This window comes from Heterodontus francisci, chromosome 2 (assembly GCF_036365525.1).
Source record: "Heterodontus francisci isolate sHetFra1 chromosome 2, sHetFra1.hap1, whole genome shotgun sequence".
NCBI lineage: Eukaryota > Metazoa > Chordata > Chondrichthyes > Heterodontiformes > Heterodontidae > Heterodontus > Heterodontus francisci.
Window position 1 is genome coordinate 146,810,304 of NC_090372.1, and position 27,735 is coordinate 146,838,038.

The following is a 27,735-nucleotide window of genomic DNA, read 5'->3' on the forward strand; positions in this document are numbered from 1 at the left end:
CAGCAGTATAACTCAGTGCTGCCAGCTCACACTAAACTAACAATAGTATCTAAATGGTACTTGATAGTATAAGAGGGCAATAAAATAAAAATGCTCTATGATTTTTCCTATTTGTATTACAATATTCTTCATTGTATGTGAACGATATGCTGAAGGAAGTTCACACTCAAAATCATTTTGTTTTTAATAATAACACAAGCTTGGGAAAAACTTTGATAATGAGGTATATGTTCCACTCTTTGATATTTTTAATGAAAAAGTTTAGGTAAGGTGAAGAAATTCAATCCATACTTGTATATGATTTTTTTCCTAACATTAGCAAATGGCAAAAAATATATTTCAATGCCATAAATTGGTACTATACTTTTGTCTACACCATAGCTTAGAAATTGGATCATGGCTGAAGTGGGGGATGATCTAGATGCTTTGCATGTACCTAAAGAGGTCAGAAGCAGCACTGTGGGAAATTGGTCTGCCAGCTTCATTTGTATGTTACAAGTAAGCTACAGGCATCAGTCGTGACTCCAGAGGCAGCACACTAGTTGCAGTGCCAAAGTGGCATAGACAAGCTGCGATGCTGGCCAAGGCTCTGTGGTAAGTCGGGTGGGGAGTGTAGGCCAGCAGCAGCCCTCAGTTTTAATGTGGAGCTTGGAAGAACACATTCATATTAGTCATTCAGCCCTCAATTGGAACCCAATTTCACAAAGGTGCTTGAAACAGGTGTTAGGTCCAGTGTCTATGCAAATCGGTGACCTAACACCTGTTTCAGGCAGACATCCTAGACAATTACAGAGCGCGCGAATCAATATGGAATGCAGTGGACTTCCAATACATACTGAGCATGCGCACTCCGCATTCCGTACTTTCGCCTGCATTTGCGGCATCAAATTTCTAAGTCCAATACTTCAACTCTCACCACTTGCAAAAATTTCAAAACCATTGTTTCTCCCTTAACTTAATGTTTACAAAAATATAAAGACACTGTAGTCATCCACAGATTTGAAGTTAGTGTTCCCTCAAATCTTAAATATAGCAGAAGACAAAACACAAGTACAAACCATGTGTTAACAGGGGAGGTGTTGGTGTAGTGGTAATATCACTAGACTAGTAATGCAGAACCCCAAGCTCTGGGGACATGAGTTCAAATCCTACCATGGCAGATGGTGGAATTTAAATTCAACTAACAAATCTGGAATTTAAAAAAAAGCTAGTCCAGTGCTGATCATGAAACCATTGTCGCTTATTGTAAAAAAACTCATCTGGTGCATGAATGCCCTTTCGGGGAAGGAAAGCTGCTGGCCTATATGTGACTCCAGACCCACAGCATATGGTTGACTCTTAAATGCCCTCTGAAATGGCTGAGTAAGCTATCAAACTGCTACAAAGCCGAAAAAAAGGAATGTAACCAGCCGGACCACCCAGCATTGATCTAGGCATCAGAAACGACAACAGCAGACCCTGCAAAGTCCCCCTTACTAACAGCTTGGGGCTTGTGCCAGGAGCAACAGCCTGACATAGTCATACTCACGATCACCACCATCACCATCCCAGGGTATGTCCTGACTCACCAGAGGTGGTGGTACAGTGGGGAGGAGGGACGCTGCCCTGGGAGTAATCAAGATTGACTCCGGACCCTATGAATTCTCATGGCATCAGGTCAAATATTGGCAAGGAAACCTCCTGCTGATTACTATCTACTGTCCCCCTCAGCTGATGAATCAGTGCTTCTCCATGTTGAACACCAATTGGAAAAAGCAGTGAGGGTAGCAAGGGCACAAAATGTACTCTGGGTGGGGGACTTCAATTTCCATCACCAAGAGTGGCTCGGTAGTGACATAGCTGCTAGACTGGGTCTGCGGCAGGTGGTGAGGGAAAAGCCTACTTGACCTCGCCCTGACCAATCTACCTGTCACAGATGCATCTGTCCATGATAATTTTGGTAGGAGTGACCACCTTGCGGAGACAAAGTCCCATCTTCACACTGAGGGGACCCACCATTGTGTTGTGTGGCACTACCACCGTGCTAAATGGAATAGATTTTGACCAGATCTAGCAACTCAAAACTGGGCATCCATAAGGCGCTATAGGCCATCACAGCAGCAGAACTGTATTCAACTACAATCTCTAACCTCATGGCCCAACATATCCCACTCTACCATTACCATCAAGCTGGGGTCCAACCCTGGTTCAATGAAGAGTGCAGGAGGGCATGCCAGGAGCAGCACCAGACATACATAAAAATGAGGTGTCAGTCTGGTGAAGCTACAACACAGGACTAATTGCATGCCAAACTGTGGAAGAAGCATGCAAGAGACAGGGCTAAGCGATCCCACAACCTATGGATTAGATATAAGCTCTGCAGTCCTGCCATATCCAGTCATGAATGGTGATGGACAATTAAACAACTAACAGGAGGAGGTGTCTCCACAAATATTCCCATTCTCAATGATGGGGAGCCCAGCACATCAGTGCAAAAGACAAGGCTGAAGCATTTGCATCCATCTTCAGCCAGAGGTGCCGAGTGGGTGATCCATCTTGGCCTTCTCCTGAGATCCCCAGCATCACAGATGCCAGTCTTCAGCCAATCCAATTCACTCCACGTGATGTCAAAAAAATGGCTGAAGGCACTAGATACTGCACAGGCTATGGGCCCAGACAACATTCCATCAATAGTACTGAAGATTTGTGCTCCAGAACTAGCCAGGCACCTAGCCAAGCTGTTTCAGTACAGCTATAACACTGGCATCTACCCGGCAATGTGGAAAATTGCCCAAGTATATCCTGTGCACAAAAAGCAGGACAATTCCAACACGACCAATTACTGCCCTATCAGTCTACTCCCGATCATTAGCAAAGTGATGGAAGGGGTCATCGACATTGCTATCAAGTGGCATTTGCTCAGCAATAACCTGCTCATTGTTGCTCAGTTTGGGTTCCGTCAGGGCCACTCAGCTCCTGACCTCATTACAGCCTTGGTACAAACATGGACAAAAGAGTTGAACTCCAGAGGTGAGGTGAGAGTGACCGCCCTTGACATCAAGGCAGCATTTGACCAAATATGGCATCAAGGAGCCCGAGCAAAACTGGAGTCAATGAGAATTGGGAAAACTCTCCGCTGGTTGGAGTCATTCCTAGTGCAAAGGAAGATGGTTGTGGTTGTAGAAGGTCAGTCATCTCAGTCCCAGGACATCACTACAAGAGTTCCTCAGGGTAGTGTCCTAGGCCCAACCATCTTCAGCTGCTTCATCAATGACCTTCCCTCCAAAATAAGGTCAGAAGTGGGGATGTTCGCTGATGATTGCACAATGTTCAGCACCATTTGCGACTCCTCAGATACTGAAGCAGCCTCTGTCCAGATGCAGCAAGACCTGGACAACATTTAGGCTTGGTCTGATAATTGGCAAGTAACAGTTATGCCACACAAATGCCAGGCAATGACCATCTCAAACAAAAGAGAATCCAACCATCTCCCCTTGACATTCAATGGCATTGCCATCGCTGAATCCCCCAATCCTGGAGCTTATCATTGACCAGAAACTGAACTGGACCAGCCAGATAACTGCTGTGGCTACAAGAGCAGGTCACAGGCTGGGAATTCTTCAGCGAGTATTCACCTCCTGTCTCCCCAAAGCCTGTCCACCATCTACAAGGCACAAGTCAGGAATGTGATGGAATACTCTCCACTTACCTGGATGAATGCAGCTCCAACAACACTCAAGAAGCTCCAAACCATCCAGGACAAAGCAACCCACTTGATTGGCACTCCATCTACCACCTTCAATATTCACTCCCTTCACCACCGACACACAATGGCAGCAGTGTGTACCATCTACAAGGTGCACTGAAGCAACTCAACAAGACTCCTTTAACAGCACCTTCCAAAACCGCGATCTTTACCACCTTGAAGGACAAGGGCAGCAGATGCATGGGAACATCATCACCTGCAAGTTCCCCTCCAAACCACACACCATCCTGACTTTATATCGCCATTCCTTCACTGGCACTGGGTCAAAATCCTTGAACTCCCTTCCTAACAGCACAGTAGGTGTACCTAAACCCCAAGGACTGCAGTGGTTCAATAAGGCAGCTCACCACCACCTTCTCAAGAGCAATTAGGGACGGGCAATAAATGCTGACCTAGCCAGCAATGCTCACATCCCTCGAACGAATATTTAAAAAAAAGGTTCAACCACCTTCCCACGAACAGGCACTATTCTACAGCTCAGCTTTCCAGACACATTTCATCTTCAAATGATACAAATTTACATTGTAGAAAAAGAATGTAATCGAGGCAGCAAATTCACGGCTATGATCAATTTCAGGGATTTACTCTCAAATTTCAGGATGAACCTGTTGGATCAGTTCCAATTCTCACTTCCATTACTTACTATTTAACTCATGGCAAAGATCCCAATAAAACTCTGACATCTGTTTGAATCATGTATCTGCTTGCCTCATTGGTAGCATTCTTACCTATGAGTTAGAAGACTGCAGCTTTAAGCCCTACTCAATTAGAGCATAGTTCAAGCTGATACTTCAATGCAATATTGAGTGGGTACTACATTGTCATAGATGTTGTCTTTTTAATGAGATATTAAACCAAAGCCCCAGCTGTCTTTTCAAGAGGTCAAAAGATTTCCATGACACTATTTGAACAAGAGCGGTAAATTCTCCTACTGCTTCCAGCCATTCATTGCTCACCACCAAAAACAGATTAACTGGCCATTTATCCCATTGCTGTTTTGAGGATCTTGCTCTGTTGCAAATTGATGACAACATTTTCTGAGGGTCGTGACTCCAGTTCAGATGTAACCCATTGTTCATGATGTCCTGAGGTTGTGAACTTTTAAAAAATTTACTCCTGGGATGTGGGTGTCGCTGGCTAGGCCAGCATTTATTGCCCATCCCGAATTGCCTTTGAATCACCACAGTCCATGTGGTGTAGGTACAGCTACAGTGCTGTTAGGAAGGGAGCTCCAGGATTTTGACCCAGTGACAGGGAAGAATGGGCGGCACAGTGGCGCAGTGGTTAGCACCGCAGCCTCACAGCTCCAGCGACCCGGGTTCAATTCCGGGTACTGCCTGTGTGGAGTTTGCAAGTTCTCCCTGTGTCTGCGTGGGTTTCCTCCGGGTGCTCCGGTTTCCTCCCACATGCCAAAGACTTGCAGGTTGATAGGTAAAGTGGCCATTATAAATTGCCCCTAGTATAGGTAGGTGGTAGGGAAAATATAGGGACAGGTGGGGATGTGGTAGGAATATGGGATTAGTGTAGGATTAGTATAAATGGGTGGTTGATGGTCGGCACAGACTCGGTGGGCTGAAGGGCCTGTTTCAGTGCTGTATCTCTAAACTAAACTAAATGTGCTATATAAAGCCAAATTCTTTCCTTAGTTTCCCTGAGTCATGAAGAAATTAGTTAGTTACAGGCCAAGGACAATCCTCACACCAAACAAACAAAATAAAAAAAATTACAGTTTATTCAGAAAATTAAGAAATGTTTATTGTGTAAAAGTTAGCACCAGAAATTCAGAAATTATAAATGCCGTGGATGCTGCATAAGTAGAAATACATCATTTGAAAGTTTTAAATAGACTATTACTCATAACGTTGAAGTAAAAAAGTTGAAGTGCAAGGACATTTGACGATCTGCAAAAGTTACATTATCTCATCTCTGCCCTTTACTCTGAAAAACAAAGTTGAACTGGGGTTGGCCTCCAGGCTCAGAGATATTGAAACTTCCGTTTTAACTTTAAGATAAGTAACAGGACGTTCTCAAACCTTTGTTGTGTGAACGAGATTTTGAAATACTGTTCAACTCTGCTAATAGTACAGTTCAATCCCCTGAATACAAGTTAAATATCGTGCAATTTTTCATACAATTCCATGGTGTTTAATGGCCTGGTGGCTGCTGCTGTACATTATTGGACTCCTAATGAGACTTGAATTTGATGCCTGATCTTGATAGACATTGCCCTGAAAGGTTACGATGCAGCAGTTTCAACTGAAAAAATGGACAGGGAGAAAATATTAGCAGGTAGACATTGACTTTGCACAATAGTGTAAAACAGCAGGTAACGAGTCAGCAGCCTATTTTACACCTCTCCTGATTTCTCCCATTGACTTCAATGGAAATAAACGGGCTCGCTATCAGCTGTTTTATACTTTCACAGAAAGTTAAAATCTACATACTAGGAGTAAGGCCTGAGGTCTTTTGATGGACAAAACAAATCTCTTGGAGGGTTAGTTAAGGAGCAGAACCTATCATACTGCAAACACCCAACTGGGGAAGAGAAATTCAAATGCAGGTGTAAAGTGTGTAGACATCAATGGAGGCAGCTTTATTTTATGCACTACATGATGTGTTTTAAAGAATGTTTTTCTGTAACAGAAATGATTTTATGCTATGGTGCCAACCCAAAGTTTCCAGGGTTTCTAACAGTAAAACAAACTACATTTGGATTAAATTAGCAACCTGGATTCAATTACAGAAAGAATGCAGCATATTATTATCTTTCTCATAATGATGCTAGGAACAGATCATCTTATACATCATTACTAATTCAAACTCAACATTGTAAAAATGCTGTGACCCTGTGACTTGGAATGAATTACTGCTCCAGAAAACCAGCAGTGATAGTAACCTTTAATTTGTAGAGGCCGAAGTTCAGTAAACTCAAAGTGAAATGATTCTGTAAAGTCCTAACTTGGCATGCCTAAATGTTACATTCCTTTCCATTTTCCATGAACATCTGTGAAAATGCCTTCTATCATCTTGCATGTACTACAGTGATACTCTGAGGGGCAATCATCATTTGGATAAAAATTCATGGCCCTTTTAACACACCCCTGCCATAATTTCAATAAGACTGCACCTAAAAGGCTGGAAACTAGGCTGGTACCCACACGCAGCAGCTCCTAGTATTACTTTGGGAATTCCACAGAGCCAGGGATGTCAGCTGCAAAGGAGGAGCCTGGGCTGGGGTCAGGGTAGGAATGACCAATCTAGGGGGGCTTTCATGCTCCTGATCTCCCATCAGCTGGGCGCATCATTGACAGCAATATGTCTGGTCACACCAGGCCTACTAGGTCGCCAAACGGCGGTTGCCGGTTTGTGGCTTAGATCTCCCCTTCCAACAAAAACGATTTCAGGCCAGTAAAATCTTTTAATATTTTTATAGTGGCCCTTTACAAAAGGGGCTGAAGAAGCAGTTCTTTCATCTTTTTAGGGGGAGACAGTCACTACCCTCATGCCTCCACCCCCAACAGTGCATGATATCCTATAATATGTGGCATCTTCAACAGACCTATGATGCGTCTCAAGTGCCACAGTTGCACACCATTGGCATTCAAAGTAAGAAATTTCCCCCAACCTTGGAAATCCCCACTTGGGTCAGCAGTGGATGTTCTTGGCACTTAGACTTTTGGTATCTTTTCAATTGAAATAAAAACTCAAACAAAGGATATTTCACAGAATTTTACCTTTATGATACCTATTTCGGGTATGAATAGATATAGCCAGGATCACCAGTTTGGTTGACTTGAAATATCACGATGTAACATTTTCTAAAAGTGGTAGATTTGGTACCTACTCGATTAGAACATCTCTTTGGTTAGCTGTGCTATAATCTTATTTCCTGTGTCATGATTTTTTTTAGATAAAAATCTTACTAAAGCTCTCAGTCAGGGATAGAAAGGTTAAAATAATACACTGTTATTATAGTAATTAGAATAAAATTATACTACTTATAAGAAAAATATTTTGAGTAATTGCTTCAATTTTTAAATGCATCTATGTATTTTTGCCACCCTCCAAACATTTTTAGAGTTCCTTTCCCAAGAAATTAAAGCAGTATTTACATAGGCCACTTCCACTTCTGTGAAATATGTAAAGCTCCCTGTTGTTTTCATATTCAGCCACTGAGGCAGTATTTTATAAGTAAGATTTAGATTTAGATTTAGAGATACAGCACTGAAACAGGCCCTTCGGCCCACCGAGTCTGTGCCGACCATCAACCACCCACTAATACTAATCCTACACTAATCCCATATTCCTACCACATCCCCACCTGTCCCTATATTTTCCCTACCACCTACCTATACTAGGGGCAATTTCTATTGGCCAATTTACCTATCAACCTGCAAGTCTTTGGCATGTGTAAAGTTGATGCAATTTAATATTTTCATTTCTGAAGGAATGGTGGTAAATTATAAAGGGTACAAAATTCTCTCTAATCTAATCACCAAAATTTCAAATGTTACCAAATGCATTGATTGAAATGTTAACACAATGTACAGATTTATTAATTTTTAAAAAGGCTATAAATGCTGGAAATACATAGCAGGTCTGCCAGTAAAGAAAGAAGGCAGTTTAAAGGAATAGTGTGGACCCTTTGTTGGTTCTGATGAACGGTTTATGCCTGAAACATTTGCCTGTCTTTCTTCTTTACAAATGATAATAGACATATGGGGCTGAAATTTTAGGCCCGATGGGGGCGGTCACAGAGTAGGCTGGTGTGTAAATTCATGCCACAGCTGGCGTGCCGATTCCCGGGCACCATCCCGCCCCGGGCCATTTTCCCGAGGTGGGATGGGGGGAGGGGGGGAGGGTGCAGCAGGGCTACCCGCCTGCAAACAATGGCTAGCCAATTGACCTCATTAGAGGCCTATTAAGGCCTACTGTCAGAAGACAACTAGAATTTTCCAGTCGGCCTCCAGATCCCTGGCGGCATCAGGGAACAGTGTAGCTGCCTGGAGGCTGAGGGGCCACAATGGTAGTCTGGCTGCAAAGGACATTTTTTATTTAAAACTTTTGGAGAGACGGCACCTCTAAATGGCAGCGGCCTCTCTCATACTTACCGGAAAAGGCAGCCTGCTGCCTCTTCTATGCTGGAGGGTCACCTATTGGCACTCCAGCCTTAAAATTCAGACCACCATCCTTAAATGGATGGCGAGCCCATCCACTGCCCACTAGTTGGTCAAGTCGGGGAAAATCACAGCTGGGTGACTGTTCCCCACACAGTGCGAGCTTCTGACACCCATTTGACCATAACAGTGGGGTTCCAAATCCCATGGGGAAAATCCTGACAGTGGTGTCTCGCCAGCATTTTCAATTCCGAGCCCAGATTTATTATTTTTGTAGAAGGTAAAAGTTAATATTTTAGGTAGAACTGCAACATTAGAAGTGTTTATGATGAAATTTAATAATTTGGTAGCTATTAGATGCCCAGTATTGAGTTATAGTTATGAAATCAGTTAAGATGTTCTGAGGATGTCATAAATATTTACGAATATCAGTAAAACCCTAAGACAGAAGAACTGTTTTAAATGCACTGTCAGCCATTTATTGTTATTTTTTCTAATATCTAGTTTAACTTTAAAAAATCATTATGACCACCAGAAGTTGTGTAACATATGGAGCAAATAATGATGATCCAAATGTAAGAATTGAGTGTGAATTTGATTTTTGCCTAAAAGCATACAGAAAATAAACATTATGTTCTATTATGTTTGTTGTACTGTATACCAAATAATTCCACTGCCTATTATATCTTAAAACACAAGCTATAGCCTGCGGAAAATTAATGAAAGGATTTATTCTGTTTGGAATAAGTTTAAGCCCAAGAGTATAATAAAATAAATATTGATTATAGTCCTTTGGTTTCAAGATAAGCAATTATCCCTCAGGTTACAGAAGTGACCTTGAGCGGGTAATTATAGCTCAATTACATCTGTAACCTGGGGCAATGATTCATTGTGATAGCCCTTGACTACAGTCATTATTTATATAATATAGTTTAAGAGTCACTTACTATTGAATTAGATGGTGCTCTTCTACAACCAAAACAATTTTTAAAAACAATGGCCAGAAACATAAGAACATACGAATTAAGAGCAGTATTAGGCCTCTTGGCCCCTCGAGCCTGCCCCACCATTCAATAAGATCATGGTTGATCAGATTGTAACCTCAACTCCACATTCCCACCTACCCCCAATAACTTTTTACCCCCTTGCTTATCAAGAATCTATCTACCTCTGCCTTAAAAATATTTAAAGACTCTGATTCCACTGCCTTTTGAAGGAGAGTTGCAAAGACTTACGACCCTCTGAGAGAACGAATTTCTCCTCATCTCTGTCTTAAATGGGCGACCCCTTATTTTTAAACAGTGACCCCTAGTTCTAGATTCTCCCACAAGAGGGAACATCCTTTCCACATCCACCCTGTCAAGACCCCTCAGGATCTTGTATGTTTCAATCAAGTCACCTCTTACTCTTCTAAACTGCAGTGGATACAAACCTAGCCAATCCAATCTTTCCTCATAAGACAACCCACCCATTCCAGTAAGCTTTCTCTGAACTGCTTCCAACACATTTACATCCTTCCTTAAATAAGGAGACCAATACTTTACACAGTACTCCAGGTATGGTCTCACCAATGCCCTGCATAGCTGAAGCATAACCTCCCTACTTTTGTATTCAATTCCCCTTGCAATAAATGACAACATTCTATTTGCTTTCCTAATTACATGCTATACCTGCATACTAACCTTTTGCGATTCATGCACTTGGACACCCAGATCCCTCTGCATCTCAGAGCTCTGCAATCTGTCACCATTTAGATAATATGCTTTTTTAAAAACTCTTCCTGCCAAAATGGATAATTTCACATTTTCCCACATTCTACTCCATTTGCCAGATCTTTGCCCACTCACTTAACCTATCTATCTCCCTTTGTAGCCTCCTTATATCCCCTTCACAACTTACTTTCCTACCTATCTTTCTGTCATCAGCAAATTTAGCAACCATACCATTGGTCCCTTCATCCAAGTCACTTATATAAATTGTAAAAAGTGATCCCTGTGGCACACCACTCATTACATCTTGCCAACCAGAAAATTACCCATTTATGCCTAATCTCTGTTTCTTATTAACTAGTCAATCTTCTGTCCATGCCAAAATGTTACCCCTACACCATGAGCTTTTATTTTCCACAATAACCTTTGATGTGGCAGCTTATCAAATGCCTTCTGGAAATCTAAGTACAATACATCCACCGGTTCCCCTTCATCCACAGCACATGTTACTTCTTCAAAGAACTCCAATAAATTACTTTCACAAAACCATGTTGACTCTGCTTGATTACCTTGAATTTTTTGAAGTGCCTTGCTATAACGTCTTTAATAACAACTTCTAACATTTTCCTTATGACGGATGTTAACTGGCCTGTAGTTTCCTGCTTTCTGTCTCCCTCCCTTTTTGAATAAAGGAGTTACATTCACTATTTTCCAATCTAATGGAACCTTCCCCAAATCTAGGGAATTAAAACCAACACATCAAGTATCTCAATCACCATTTCTTTTAAGACCCTAGAGAGATACAGCACTGAAACAGGCCCTTCAGCCCACCATCAAACACCCATTTGTACTAATCCTCCATTAATCCCAGTCCCCTCTCACATCCCTACCTTCCCTCAGTTCTCCTACCTACACTAGGGACAATTTACAATGGCCAATTTATCTATCAACCCACAAGTCTTTGGCATGGGGGAGGAAACCAGAGCATCCAGAGGAAACACACACAGGTCACAGGGAGAACTTGCAAATGCCACACAGGCAGCACCCAGAACCAAACACAGTTCACTAGAGCTGTGAGGCTGCGGTGCTAATCACTGTGCCGCCCTAGGATGAAGTGCATCAGGACCCGGGGACTTGTCAGCCCGCAGCTCCAACAATTTGTTCAGTACCACTTCCCTGGTGATTGTAATTTTCTTGAGTTGCTCCCTCCCTTTCATTTCCTGATTTACAGCTATTTCTGGGATGTTACCTGTATCCTCTACAGTGAAGACTGATGCAAAATAGTTGTTCAGTTCTTCTGCCATCTCCTTATTTTCCCTTATTAATTCCCAGACTCACTTTCTATAGGACCAATGTTCACTTACTTAACTCTTTTTCTTTTTTAAATAGCTATAGAAACTCATACTGTCTTTATATTTCTTGCCAGCTTTCTCGCGTACTCTAATTTTCCCTCCTTATTAATCTTTTAGTCGTTCCTTACTACTTTTTATATTCTGTCTAATCTTCTGACCTGCCACTCATCTTTGTGCAATTATATGCTTTTTCTTTAAGTTTGATACTATCTTTAACTTTTTTAGTTAACTACAGATGGTGGGCCCTCCCCTTGGAAAGATATTCCATGACAGGAATTTTTCACAACAACTCAGTAAATAATCTCAACTTCACTTAAAACCGGTGCGTAAAGATGATGGCCAGTTTTTGCATTAGGAATGCCACTTCTTATGATCTGCGTTCCCATGAACTTGATGATCTTGATGTGCACTGGACTGATACTAGACAAACAAATTAAACATTTGTAAGTTGTTAAATGACCCTTTTCATACAAAAATAAAGCTATATTTAATATGAAGATAACCTATTAGCGACCCAGTGACCGTATTTATCCCCCACTTATTTGGCCTGCTTTACCTCACTGCTGGTTTGATCAGAATGGCCCTGAACATTTTCTCTTCTGGAGTTTTCTTATGCACATCAATGGACTGTATGAAGGGATGAAAACCAGCTAGTACAAAGCCTTCCTGGTAAAGTTCCTGTAGCTGAGTGGGAAGATCATGTAAGGAGGAGAGCTTGACTGCAGACGATTCTGTTTTCTCTGAGGAGACACCACATGAAAGAGAAAGCAGAGCATTAAAAATCCATGGAATTAACACTGGTAAGTCATTCTGTGGCCCACAATACGGTCACATTGTTTTTAAACCAAGTCTCCCAGAGTAACATTCATCTTGTTGCATTACAGTCTTACATTGTGTTTAAAAATATCAGCAAATGTTCCTAGCTATAAAAGAATTACATCCATGATATATAGTATATAAAAATATATCTGAAACATTAAAGCTTGAGTCCACCTAGTACTCTAAACAATTTCTGGAACACAACTCATTTAAATACTAAAATAAAAGCAAAATACTGCGGATGCTGGAAATCTGAAATGCAAACAAGAAATGCTGGAAATACTCAGCACGTCTGGCAGCATCTGTGGAGACAGAAGCAGAGTTAACGTTTCAGGTCAATGTCCTCACTTTCCACCTCCATCAGAACTGGCAGATATTAGAAATGTAAAAGGTTTAAGCAAGTAAAGCGGGGATGGGGCAAGAGATAACAGAAGAGAAGGTATTGATAGGACAAGGTCATAGAGAATAACTGACCAGTAGGTCATGGAGCAAAGGCAAACGGTATGTAAATGACGTGGTGAAAGACAAAGTGTTAGTACAGAGAGGGTGTTAACTGACAGACACACCATTCAGCACACCATTAACGTACAGTTTGCCTTTGCTCCATGACCTGCTGGTCAGTTATTCTCTATGACCTTGTCCTATCAACACCACTTTTGTTATCTCTTGCCGCACCCCCGCTTTACTTGCTTAAAACTTTTTACATTTCTAATATCTGCCGGTTCCGATGAAGGGTCACTGACTGAAGCGTTAACTCTGCTTCTCTCCACAGATGCTGCCAGACCTGCTGAGTATTTGCAGCATTTCTTGTTTGTGTTTCATTTAAACACTGTTAAAGAATAATGAACTGCAGGGAGATAATGGCATAGTGGTAATGTCACTGGACTGGAAACCCAGGCTAATACTCTGGGGACATGGGTTCAAATCCCACCATGGCAGATGGTGAAATTTGAATTAAAAAGCTAATCTAATGGTGACTATGAAACCAATGCTGATTGTTGCAAACCCATCTGGTTCACTAATGCCCTTTAGGGAAGGAAATCTGCCATCCTTATCTGGTCTGATCTACATGTGACTCCAGACCCACAGCAATGTGGTTGACTCTTAAAATACACTCTGAAATGGCCTAACAAGCCACTCAGTTCAAGGGCAATTAGGGATAGGCAATAAATGCTGGCCTGGACAGTGACACCCACATCCAATGAATAAAAAAAGGTAATAAACATCTTTATATTCACTGCAGTCAATTATCATGTTCCAAGATTGTAAAACTATCTCCAACAACCACAGAAAGAGCCATTTCAGTTTAACTATAATTCATTAGCATCATCTTTCTCACAAGAGTACAAAGAGATCGATTTTGCTTACTCAGTTCTGCTCCCAATAGTTGTACTATGAAATGCTGCAAATTGATCTCTTTTTATGAAAAACCCTTCTAATACTGTCACCTCGACTACTTAACTGATGGTACTTTCAAACTTGGGAAACAATTTCAAACATGTACCTGAATCTGTATGGTGTCCTGCAGCATTGACTTACAGAATTTTACAGGACAGAAGGAGGCCAATCGCTCATTCGTGTCTGCACCAGCACTTTGCTAGAGAAAGGTTGTCCAGCCTGCAGTCCTGCCAATCCAGCCCTCAAAACCCAGGCAATACAGACTCAGTTCAGCTTATATTTATTATTTCCTGGTTTTACCTGTTTTAATTCTTTGGGTCTCGACAAGAATTTGGCATAGGGCTACTCTTAATAGCATTGCTTCATTGGTGAATAAATCAGACAAGCTAGGTTAGTATCAATAGATACATGCAGATTAATGGGCACAAGGACATAAACTTTATGGGCTAGAAATTCGTTGCCATAGAGATACTGCGCTGGCCGCTTCCTGTGTGGCTGATCTGGCATTGCTGCATGAGAATGGCGCACACAGACACATCACCGTCGTGTACTGGAGAATCTTTCATGGACGCTATCCTGACCCCACATAACCAAATCAGTGGATGTGACACTAGGATCCCAGATTTGATCAACAAATGTGCAGGCAGCCTTTTTGTTGTTCATTCTGCAAACAATTAGCATGAAGCACTAGCGCTATTTAAAGGGACAAGCATCCAACTTGCAGGTAAGGTAATTTTTTTGAATATTTTCTCTTGCAAAGTTTCTGGAAGTACCCTGTAATGTTTTTGGAGGTTTTTTTGGTGAGTTCCTGGATTTGTCAGAGAGAGTTATGGTAACCTCTCGGTTGTTGTGGGGCAGGGAGGATGGGGGGTTGCAAGAGGAGTAGGTGACCTGTCCACACAAAGCCTACAACAGATATAAAAAGACAGACTTACATTTATATAGCACCTTTCATGCCACCAGATGTCCCAAAGTGCTTTACAGGCAATTAAGTACTTTTGAATTGTAGTCACTGTTGTAATGTAGGAAATGCAGTAGCCTATTTGCACACAGCAAGCTCCCACAAACAGCAATGTGATAATGATAATGCGATAATCTGTTTTTGTGATGTTGATTGAGGGATAAATATTTGTCAGGACACTGAGGATAACTCCCCTGCTCTTCTTCAAAATAATGCCAAGGGATCTTTTTCATCCACCTGAGAGGCCGCCAGACGTTGATTTAACGTCTCATCTGAAAGATGGCACCTGTATTGGGGCAGCAGTGATATTGCCTCTGGGTCTGCAGCATGACACGGAGATGAAGCAGAGGCTGTGGAGAGGACCAGCTCTGTGCCATACCCTCTTGCAACTTGGAGCCGGACTACTTGATGCTCCTTGACATTCACAGGAGGCAGTCTGGCAGACAAGCTTCTCAGTGTTCATGCCCATCAGGGTTCTCCTGTATGTCGCCCCATTGAAGTCTACATCTGAGTTCTCAGCAACAGTACTCATTTGCCACCTCGCCCTCTGGTGAGCTGGCAAATGTACCATCCTTAACCCCTGGCCTGGCTGCAGCCCACTCATGTCGGCATGACTTGCAATGTGCCAATCGCAAATCTATACTACCTCCAAGGTACATGCAGTGCCAATATCTGAGCTGGTCATTTTGAGTAATGGGGCCTCTTCATTAGTACTGTGCTGTTGCTCTCTTTCCTCCTCCTGAAGCTCTGTGGGTTTGCAGACAGCAGTTCTTGTCTGTCTGAAAGCAGGGACTCAGAAGAGGAAGGTTGGTGTGAGGGAAGAGGGATAAGTTGGAAGCAAGAGGTCCATGGTCACACCATTTGCAGATAGGATGAGGGTGTGTTGGGAGTTGAGAAGGGGCATAAGGCAGGAACATGCTATCATCCTCAATGTTCACAACGTCAGATGCCACAGGCCCCATCGCAGCTGGCCCCAAGATATGGACAACCATCACCTCCATAAGGTTCAGGAGATGCAGGTGCCCTTCTCCCTGCCAGTTCTGCTCTGCTCCCTTCTATTGTGTGCCACCTTGTCCTGCAAGAGAGAGGGAAGAATGTCAGTGGTTGTGTAGCACTGTGTTTAGCTGATGTTTCTGCCATAGCTGAGTAGCTGGAGGTATGTGGAGGCAGTGAGAGGTGGGTGTGAGGTGGCAGCATTGACAGGTGTATGAGAGGAAGTATCTTTGTATTAGGTACGAGTCCTGAATGCCAGGTAGTGCTGCACGGTGAGTGATGGGGGTGTGGTGCATTGAACAGCATGAGAGGTTGGTGGCGTGGTAGAAGATGCATTCACTGACGTTGAACACCCGCATGAGGTCATTAAACTTCTTTTGGCACTGCTGACAGGTCCTTGGGCCCAGACTCCAAGAGTTGATTTCCCTTGCCACCTGCTCCCACTCCCTTCTGAGGATGACCTGCCACGGAACCATTGCATCTCTCCTTATGCCCGCCTGCACCACTAATGTCTCCAGTGCTGCATCCATCACTATGAAACCCTCTCTCTCTGCTCTAGTATTCACTTTGCAATAAATTAAATTACTGAGCGCAGCTTCCCTTTAAGGTACAGCATAAAGCAAAAAGAAAAACATACAAAAATGCAGAAACTAGCACAGATCCTGGCAAATGGGAAAGATACAAAGAACAGCAGAGGATGAGAAAACTGATAGTAAGAGTTACAAAAAGGGAGTATGAAAAGAAACTTGCAAGGGATATCAAAATCAACAATTTTTGTTACAATTATATTAGGAAAAAGAGTGTGGTCAGGAGCATTGTAGGTCTCTTGACAACCGATAAAGAGGATATTGTCAATGAAAAGAAGGAAATGCGGATATTTTGATCAATTACTTTATAGGCAGAGCATGCCCTTGCTGTTCCTGATATATATTAATGACCGAGACTTTGGTGCACAGGCCACAATTTCAAAATTTGGGGATGATACAAAACTTGGAAACATTGTGAACTGTGAGGAGGATAGTGTAGAACTTCAAAGGGACATAGGTTGGTGGAATGAGCCGACAGGTGGCAGATGAAATTTAATACAGAGAAGTGTGAAGGGATTCATTTTGGTAGGAAGAACATGGAGAGACAATATAAAATAAAGGGTGAAATTCTAAAGGGGGTGCAGGACCTGGGTGCATATGCACATAAATCATTGAAGGTGGCAGGACAAGTTGAGAGAGCGGTTAATACAGCATACATCATCCTAGGCTTTATTAATAGGGGCATAGAGTACAAAAGTAAGGAAGTTATGTTAAACTTGTATAGGGCACTGGTTCAGCCTCAAATGGAGCATTGTGTCCAGTTCTGGGCGCCACACTTTATGAAAGATGAAAAGGCACTAGAGAGAGTGCAGAAAAGAGAATGGTTCCAAGGATGAGGAACTTCACTTACTTGGATAGTTTGGAGAAGTTGAGACTGTTTTCCTTGGAGAAGAGAAGTTTGAGAGGAGATTTGATAGAGGTATTCAAGATCATGAGGGGTCTGGACAGAGTAGATAGGGTAAAACTGTTCCCATTGGTGGAAGGATCGAGAACAAGAGGGCAAGGATTTAAGAAGCAATGTCATCACAAGGAAAAACTTTTCCGCACAGTGAGTGGTGAGGATCTCGAATACATTGTCTGAGAGTGTGGTGGAGGCAGGTTCAATCGAGGCATTCAAGAGGGAATTGGATTGTTATCTCAAAAGGAAGAATGCGTGTGGCTATGCGGAAAAGGCGGGGGAGCGGCAATAGCTAAATTGCTCTTTCGGAGAACCAGCGCAGACATGACGGGCTAAATAGCCTCCTTCTATGCTGTAATGATTCTGTGACGTTTGACTAGTCTAATTGAATATTTTGATGAAGTAACAGAGAAGGTTGATGAAGAGAATGCAGTGGATGTTGTCTATATGAATTTTAAGAAAGTGTTTGATAAAATACCACATAAAAGGCTGGTTCGCAAAACTAAGGCTCATGGAATACCAGGGTCAGTGTCCAACCGGATAAAAATTGGCTTAAGGACAGAAAACAGCGAGTCATGGTAAATGGTTGTTTTTCAGACTGGAGGATGGTAGACAGTGGTGCTCCCCAAGGGTCAGTGCTCCGGCCACTGCTTTTTTGATATATATAAATGACTTGGATCTTGGAATACAGAGTAGAGTTTCAAAATTTGTCAATGATCCCAAACTTGGAGAAGTGGATGCTACGAATTGCCTGCAGAGGACATAGATAAGCTAGCAGAATGGGCAGAAAATTAGCAGATGGAATTGAATACAGACAAGTGTGAGGTAATGCATTTTGGCAGAAGAGATAGGGTGAGGCAATATAGACTAAATGGCACAGTTCTAAAGAGTGTGCAGGAACAGAGGGACCTGGGGGGGGGGGGGGGGGGGGGGGTGGAGGGGGTGCAAGTGTATCAATCTTTGAAGGTGGCAGGACATATTGAGAAAATGGTTAGTAAAGCATCTGGGATCTTGGGCTTTATAAATAAAATCATCTCGTCCAAAAGCAGGGAAGTTATGCAGAACCTTTATAAAGCCATGGTTAAGCCCCCTAGAGTATTGCATCCAGTTCTGGTTACCACATTTCAGGAAAGATGTGAAGGTCCTTGAGAGGGTGCAGAGGAGATTTACCAGAATAGTTCCAGGGATGGGAGATTTTAATTGCAAGGTTAGGTTGGAAAAGCTGGAGATGTTCTCATTAGAATAAAGGAGATTGAGGGGAGATCTGATAGAAAGTGTATAAGATTATGACAGTTTTAGATGAACTAGACAAGGACAAACTGTTCCCATTAACTGACAGCATAAGGACTAAGGGACACAGATTTAAGGTTTTGGGCAAGAGATGCAGGGGGAATATGAGGAAAACTTTCTTACACAGCAAATGGTAATGACCTGAAACTCGCTACCACAGGGGTGGTGGAAGTGGAGACGATCAATGATTTCAAAAGGAAATTGGATGGGCTCTTGTAGGAAGTAAACTTGCAGGGCTGCGGGGATCGAGCAGGGGAGTGGGACTGACTGGATTGCTCTGTGGAGAACTGACATGGACTTGATAGGCCAAATGGCCTCCTTCTATGCTGTAAATCACTCCATGACATCAGTATTTGCAATAAATGAAGAGGAAAGCATGCTGGAAATTGCAAGTAAACTTATATTGAATTAGGATCAGGGACTCAACAGATTGAACATAAGCAAAATAATAGAAACGAGGCAAATAATGGCACTAAACAGTGACAAATCCCCAGGAACAGATGGTTTCCATCCTAGGGTTTTAAATGACACAGATGAAAACCTTGCAGATGCCCTAACTATAAACTCCCAAAGTTCTCTCATTTCAGGAACCATTCCTTTGATTGGAAAATCGCACATGTTGCTCTGCTTTTTAGGAAAGAGGAAAGAGGAAAACCAGAGAACTATAAACCAGTTTGCCTAAAATCTGTATCAGGAAATTACTAGAGTCTATAATACAGAAAATAATCAAAAAGACTAAAGGAATGCTGGCCTTTATATCTAAAGGAATAGAATACAACAATTTATTTTGTCTATGGGCGGCACAGTGGCGCAGTGGTTAGCACCACAGCCTCACAGCTCCAGGGACCCGGGTTCGATTCTGGGTACTGCCTGTGCGGAGTTTGCAAGTTCTCCCTGTGTCTGCGTGGGTTTTCTCCGGGTGCTCCGGTTTCCTCCCACATCCAAAAGACTTGCAGGTGATAGGTAAATTGGCTGTTATAAATTGCCCCTAGTGTAGGGAGGTGATAGGGAATATGGGATTACTGTAGGGTTAGTATAAATGGGTGGTTGTTGGTCAGCACAGACTCGGTGGGCCGAAGGGCCTGTTTCAGTGCTGTATCTCTAAATAAAAAAATAAATAAAACAACAGGGTAGAAGCCATGCTTCAGCTACACATATCCATGGTCATAGTACACCTGGAGTACAGTGACCACTTCTGGGTACCACACCTTAGGAAGGATCTATTGGCCTTGGAGGGTGTGCAGCATAGGTTCACTGGAATGATACCTGGGATCCAAGTGTTAAATTATGAGAAGAGATTACACAAACTAGGGTTCCCTGGAATTTAAGTGGTTAAGGTATGATTTGATCAAAGTTTTCAAAATATTAAGGGGAACAAATAGTGTAGATAGAGAGAAAGTATTTCTGCTAGTCGGGGAGTATAGGACTAAGAGGCATAGTCTACATTTTAGAACCAGACCTTTCAGGAGTGAAATTAGGAAATACGTCTACACACAAAGGGTGGTAGAAATTTGGAATGCTCTTCCACAAATGGCAGTTGGTGCTAGATCAATTGTAAACTTTATATCTGAGATTGATAGATTTTTGTTATTCAAAGATATGATGGGATATGGAGCAAAGGCAGGTATATGGAGTTAGGTTGCAGATCAGCCATAATGTCATTGAATAGTGGAGCAGACTCAAGAGGGCTAAATGGCCTACTCCTGTTCCTATGTTTCTTTAAGAGGAGCAGGCTGGCTGTGCCATGTGGCCTGCAAACAATGCTGCTGGGGCCCCTTGCTGAGCACAGAGGCCACAGGGCAGCATGGAGGATGGAGAAGCAGTGCTGGAGTCGCTCGGACCAACGTTACAATCATTCAGATGAGGTGGGTAAGTGAAGATTGTGTGTTGCCCACCTTGATCTGAATGGGTGCAGGCAGTCATCCAAAAACTGGGGCACACAAATTTCTAGCTCTATATGTAGCTACCGATGTGCCATTGTATGCAATTTTGTGGCCCACAAAGGCAAAGGTTGAAATTCCCAGATCTACAGGTATCAGTGGGTGCAATCATAGAGTGATTAATATATTTGCCTGAAACTCCTCTGCCCATCACTTTAAAATGGTCAAAATATGTTGCAGTTAGAGTAACGATAGAGAGAAATTTCATACAGATGTGTTAATGCAGTAATGCCCAAGATGCACAAAATCCTGCTATTTCCCTTTTTTTGGCTCTTGTGCACAAAGTTAATGCCAACATCTTCAAACAGTTTACCATTCCTGGGCCTGGTGGATTGGGAAAGATGGATATCTCTATGTAAATGCACTAGTATGTTAATATTCCACAGTGGGACTTTACCCTACAAGTTTCTTTGTTTCAAACTGCAACATCTCTGTCTTTTCAGACAAGCATACCGCCAAATACATCAATTCAAACATGATTAGCTGATTAGGTATTGTGTGCCATGGAGATTCAGATTCCATTTTGTTACATTTGTCATTTACATCCACTCAGCAAACTGAAAAGTTCCAGAGCTGTCATCATGAGGAAACTTTAAGAATGTGATTTATGAACAATAAGACAGACACAAGTTGTAAACACCTTTAAATTTATGGCAATGTACTTAACCAAAGCGAACAACTGTCATTGTCAATGACAGCAAGTAACACTTGATGGATCTGGTTTCTGAGTACTTAAGGGAGTAGAGTGAAGGTCAGTGCTATTTGTAAATAAGCACTTTGAAACTTTTCTACAGCATATTAAAGCACAATAGGGTAATTGTAGAAACATGTGCTCCAGGGCAGATCTATGTGGCCGAGGAGTGTATGTAAGGAATTCAGCATATTGTTCCTTCTTTCAATCCATGCCAGAGGACCCTATGGGATGTGCTGACCTCCACACCCAAATTCACAAAATACGCTCCTGGCATGTGAAGCTTCATGTTTGCAGTGCAAATTTGTAGAATCTACCCTTACTTTCCAAACCCTTTAAATCTTACAGTCATCTATTTAGGTCATTTTAGCAGACAATTTTAGGTTGTAAGAAATGTGATATTACAGGGATTAGGTATGCAAGTGTTTTTTTTTTAATTTGACTAGACCCCTGTGAAGTGCATTGAGATATTTTACTACATTAAAGCTGCTACATAAATGCAAGTTGTTGAGGTGTTAAGACCACCTCCACTCCTGCCTCAGCTCATCTGCTGCTGAAACCCTCCTCCATGCCTTTGTCACCTCTGGGCTCGACTATTCCAATGTTCACGTGACCGGCCTTCCACTTTGCACCATTTGTAAATTTGAGCATATCCAAAACTCTGTTGACCATATCCTAACTCACACCAAGTCCCATTAACCCATCATCCTTTGCTTGCTGACATACATTGACTCCTAGTCCAGCAACAGCTCGATTTTAAAATTCACATCCTTGCTTTCAAATTCCTCCGTGGCCTCACACCTCCCTATCTTTGTAACCTGCTCCAGCCCTACAACCCCCATGATCTCTGTGCTCCTTCCATTCAGGCCTCTTGCACATCCCCGATTTTCATTGCTCCACCACTGGTGGCCATGCCTTCAGCTGCTTAAGCCTAAAATGCTGGTATTCCCTCCCTTAAGCTCTACGCCTCTCTAGCTCTCTCTCTTCCTTTAAGATGCTCTTTAAAACCTGTCTCTTGACAGCTGTCTATTATCTCTTTATGTGGCTTAGGGTCAAATTTTTGTCTGATTGCACTCCTGTGAAATGCTTTGAAATGTTTTACTACATTAAAGGTGCTATATAAATGTAAGTTGTTGTTGTTGTAATGGCATTAGGGAATGAAATTTAGAATTAATGATTTTTCTTGCAGTCAGTTTGACTATTGTTTACAATGCGTTTTGTGGAGAAGCCCCTAATAGATTCAGAATTTTCAATCAGATGACCAGACGTCCTTTTGCTAACTGCCAGATAAAAGCCGTTAAGAGTCTAAGGTTGCAATTACGTCATGACTGTAGCTCAGTATGAAGCTGTTTTGCACTGACACTACAGTTCTAGTCTAAATGCAACATGTAAGAAATAGTCTCACTGCACATTCCCTCTGAAGTCAATTCAGGCCGATACGTGCAACTCATACTCTAAGTCTCGTTTTGATGCAAAGTTGTTTTGACTTCACACCAATGCAAAACTCGCACAATACAAATACACCAGAAAAGATGAGCACCGGGAATTTCCTCATGGGGTTTTCTCCATCATTCACCATAAGTTCAGCTGATTGCCTGAAACCCCATTTATGGATCTCACAGAATCACAGAATTGTTACAGCGCAGAAGGAGGCCATTCAGCCCATCGTGTCATTCCCAGCTCTTCTAATGAACATTTCACCGAGTGCCATTCCCCCTCCTTTTCCCTGTAACCTTGCATATTCTTCCTTTTTATATAACAGTCTATTTCCCTTTTGAATGCTTCAATTGAACCTGCCTCCATCACGTTCTCAGGCAGCGCATTCCAGACCTTAAACACGCGCGCTGTGTGAAAAAGTTTTTCCTCATGTCACTTTTGCTTCTTATCGAAGCTTTGCACTGATCTTCTGCTAAACTTACAGAAACCCCAAAGAAATTTCCAGCATAACTGTTTTGATCACTAAATGCCCATTAACAGTGGGCATTTATTTAATTATACCGTACATAGAGTCATTTACGGCATAGAAGGAGGCCACTCAGCCCATCGAGTCCATGTTAGCTCTCCAAAGGGCAATCCAGTCAATCCCATTCCCCTGTTCTATCCCCAAAGCTGACATGACAGCAAAGTTTTTCATTTATACTTCCTGTTATACTTCATATGTAATACGAATCTACTTTTTACTGCAGGGGGAAGAGAAGATAGTTACTTTAATAACAGATAATTATTTACAGCAACTGTTAAAGCATCTGGTTGGAACTTACTGGGTCATAGGTTTAATCTGTGCATGTAGCACATTGTGATTCCACTGAGCCAACAGTTACCTGTTTGTCTGCCCAAATACCAAGAAAATTTCTGTATTCGGGAAGACTTTAAATCAATTACTCTTCCTGTCTCCAGAGCCTGAAGCCACCACAGTAATATTGACAGCAGTCTCAACACTGCCGATGGAAACATGCCAAACAGATGCTATTTGTTTTCAAACTGTCATTGAATCGCTGTGAGCTTTCCCGAGAGTGTGTAATCCTGAAGAGCAGTACTGGTCAAACTTGAAAACTAAGCTTTCATAAATCAAAAACAACTTCGTCCAAGTCTGTATAGATTAAATTAAGTCTAGACAATTGCACCCAAGCTTTTTCTGGTAATACTGTTCGAAGTTCGGGGGCTAATGGTAGTAACTGCATAGAAGTTGTATGTCAGTTCAAAAAACAATTGTGTAAAAATTCTAAAAACCTTAAATATGGTCAAACCCTGAAAGGGTCCATTTCTACATGGGATCCAACATAATTTCAAGATAAAAGTTGCCTCTTCCCGCTTTCCTCAGAGCCTTTTAAACTGTCAGCATTTTGGTTTCACGGCGGGAAACCAGCACGCCATCCCGAGGGGTGGGTTTAAGCATCCACCCGCCTCCATTCCCACCTTAGCATTTAAATAAAAATCCCAGCCAGGGTGTTGGGCTTGGCCCCTAAAAGTGTTATGCCACTCACCTTTCCTGCCCTCCTCAGGTTCTGGATCCTCCTGGTGCACTGTCTCCAGGCCGGAGGGACCACACTTCTGCTGCTGAATTCCTCAGCCACTTCTATCTACACCTGCTAGGATGGAGAGGTTATCCTCTTCCTCTCATCCTTGGGAGAGCTCACCTCACTACAGCCCCTCAGATCCTGCAGCAGGACCTCCAGGTAAGAGTGACACCCAGAGAGCAGCCTTCCCGGGTCTCCTCTCCATTCCTGTGGTTGCTGCAGCCTCAAAAATCCAAGTGTTGGTGAACCCCTGCAACCCATGCCATGGTCCCTTTAATTAGAAATCCATCCTTTGGTGGGATTCTAATGCTATGGCTCTGTTAAAGAGTCTCGGCAAAGCCCGCTCCAGGTGTCAACAGGTTCCCAATCTGTCAATGGTCCCGCTGTTTCGGCAGTGACTAAATTCAGAAAATTCCACCCAGAATAATTGACTATGATGGAGCTTTCATTATTTACTTTAATTCTCTAATAGATAATGAAGTTCATTTTTCTATTTATGATACAATACATTAGTCCAGGAATGAAAATAATACAAATAGCAAGAGAGGAGAGATGACAGTTATTGGCTTCAACATCAAGGAAACATTTGACTAAGTATGTCAGCAAGGAGCTCTAGCATAATTGAGGTCACTGGAGCTCCAGGGGAATACCCTGCAGTGGCTGAAGTCATACTGGACACAAATAAGATGGTTGTGGCTGTCGCCCGGAGACCCAGGATATTACTGGAGGAAATCCTCAGATCAACCATCTTTGGGTGCTTCATCAATAACCATTCCTGCTGATAATTCCACAGCATTCAGGTCCATTCACAAATCCTCTGCTAATGAGGCAGCCCATGGCAGCATACAATATGGCCTAGATAATATCCATGTTTGGGCTGACAAATGGCAGGAAACATTCATGCCATATAAATGCAAGGTAATTAGCATCTAGAACAAGAGAAAGTACAGCCATATCCCCAACTTCAATACCACTACCATTGCCAAGATCCAGCCATCATCATCTTAGGGTCACAGATTAGCCAAATCAACACCAACAAGACCAGGACAAAGACTGGGTACTCTGCAATGCGTGGCTCACTTCCTATCCCCTCAAAGCCTTTTTACCATCTACAAGGTTCAAACGAGAAGTGTGCTGGAATACTCACCATTCAACTGGTTGGGTATAACTGCAACAACACTCTAAGAGGCTTGACACCATCCAAGCCCGAACAGGCTGCTTAATCAACACTCCTTCCAATAGAATCAATGGAGTGGAATTTACAGGCCCCCCTACGGCGGGATCAGAGGCGGGGTGGGGGCACGGAGTATCATGATGTGTTGTGGGGGGGTGGTGGCGAGGTGGAGGGCTCGTTGCCTCCCCATCACCCAACAATCTTCCCATGGGCAGGATAGGCTGACGATGGCCTTCCCGCCTACAGGCCAATTGAGGCCCCTAAGTGACCTATTAACCACCAATTAAGGGCCTCCTCCTGCCGCTACTGGGATCTTACCAGCGGCAGGGGTCCAATGCCATGCGGGGAGGACAACTTCTAAAACGAGGTGCCCTCCCTGCAGCCTTGGAGGAATCTGTCCTCCATGGGCCATTTCCTGGACTGCAAGACCACCCCCGAGCCGCACCGCCTTGCCGAGTCCTTCCGGAATGGCCCTGGCAACCCGCCTCACTTACCTTGGGTCGGGGGTTCCACTGCTGGGCCTAGGTCAGAGGCCTCTGCAGCACCGGCACTGGCCACCGCTCCCAGTGGCGCTGCTGATGCTGCTGAGCTGTTGACTCTCTGATTGGCTGGGAGGTCATGGACTGGAGATCCCCGTCTTTAAAGGGACAGGAATCCCGCCTCCTGAAACTTACATTTAAAAACACCAGAGGATTGCTCCAGGGGGCCGCGAAATTGCAGAAGTGGTGTTCTCCTGTTCGGCCCAGTGTCGAGAGCCCTGCCTCCTACACAAAATCCAGCCCAATGTCATTCCCCTCTATTAAGAATGTACTGTGGCTGCAGCATGCTTGCTCTACAGGATGTACTGCAACAGCTTACCAAGGTTATTTTGATGGCACATCCCAGCACTACGACCTCTACCAGCAAAGATAACAGCAGCAACAACATCACCTCCAATTTTCTCTCCAAGTCATTCACCATTCTGACTTGGGCAAAAACTAAAATCCTTTTATTATCAATTATCAATATCCTGTAATTCCCTACTTAACACCTTTGTGGCAGCATAACCACCACAAGAAAAAGGTCCACTATCGCAATAATTGTTGTACTGTAGGGATGGACAATAATTGTGGCCTTGCCAGCATCAGCCACAATCTGAGAAAAAATAATAAAGAAAGAAAACTTGAGGTTGAAAGTCCACAGCCCTTCCAATTCACTCCCACTTTAACCACACATCCCAGCTGAAAGTTGGAATATCTGGGAAGGCCTGATGGAGTAGAATCTTTGCCCACCTGAAACAAGGCCACCAGCATAAGAGAAACTGGGGCTGAGGGCAGGGTTTCTCTACATTAGGAGTTCCCTTGAACCCAACTCTCAGAAGAACCCAGTGTAGGGTTGGTGGAAGTGCGCCTAGGCAGAGCACATGTACCCACACCAACCATCAGATGGAAATGGGACCCATCCAGTTTACTTTGACGCCACCACCCAGTCCCATGACCTCTATCCTCAAGAAGGAGAAGAATAGCAATGTCATGGCAACACTAGCACAGCCTCTGCAAATCACTTATCATTCAGACTTAGACACATATCACAGCCATTCCTCCAACATCATTGGATCAAAATCCTGGAATTTCCACACTAACACCACCATGGGAGCACAGTGGTCACAAGGACCACAGTGTTCAGTATAAAAGACCCATCACCATGTTTTCAGGGCAACTAGGCGATAAATCTGATCTTGAGTTACCCACATCCTGTGAACAAATGAAAAAAAATCTTAGCATTTCAGTTTGTAGCTTGGTCTGACATTAACTCATTTCCAAGTACAAAACTGTTGTCTTTTCTCAGAGTGCTGCCTAATTCGGGAATAATGTAACATGCAGTTTTTATATATAACCAGGAATCTCAGTGCTTCTGCTACCACAAACCAGAGTACAATTATGCAGTCAACTTGTGAATCTACAAGTAATGCCACTAGACAATTGCATAGCTGAAGAATATCACTTTCATTAGTTCTATTCTCTCTGGAATTTTGTAAGATTGTGAAGAACAGACTCACTATACT

At 42.9% G+C, this 27,735-nt stretch overlaps 1 protein-coding gene across 1 annotated transcript in view; it reads right to left on the bottom strand.

Moving 5' to 3' along the window:
* The window catches only part of LOC137347341 (raftlin-like), a 116,008-nt gene that overhangs the window by 63,119 nt on the left and 25,154 nt on the right, over positions 1-27,735 (bottom strand). Inside the window, exon 3 of the mRNA XM_068011801.1 lies at positions 12,480-12,663. Within this exon, the coding sequence (XP_067867902.1) occupies positions 12,480-12,663 (184 nt within the window). The remainder of the gene's footprint in view (positions 1-12,479; positions 12,664-27,735) is intronic.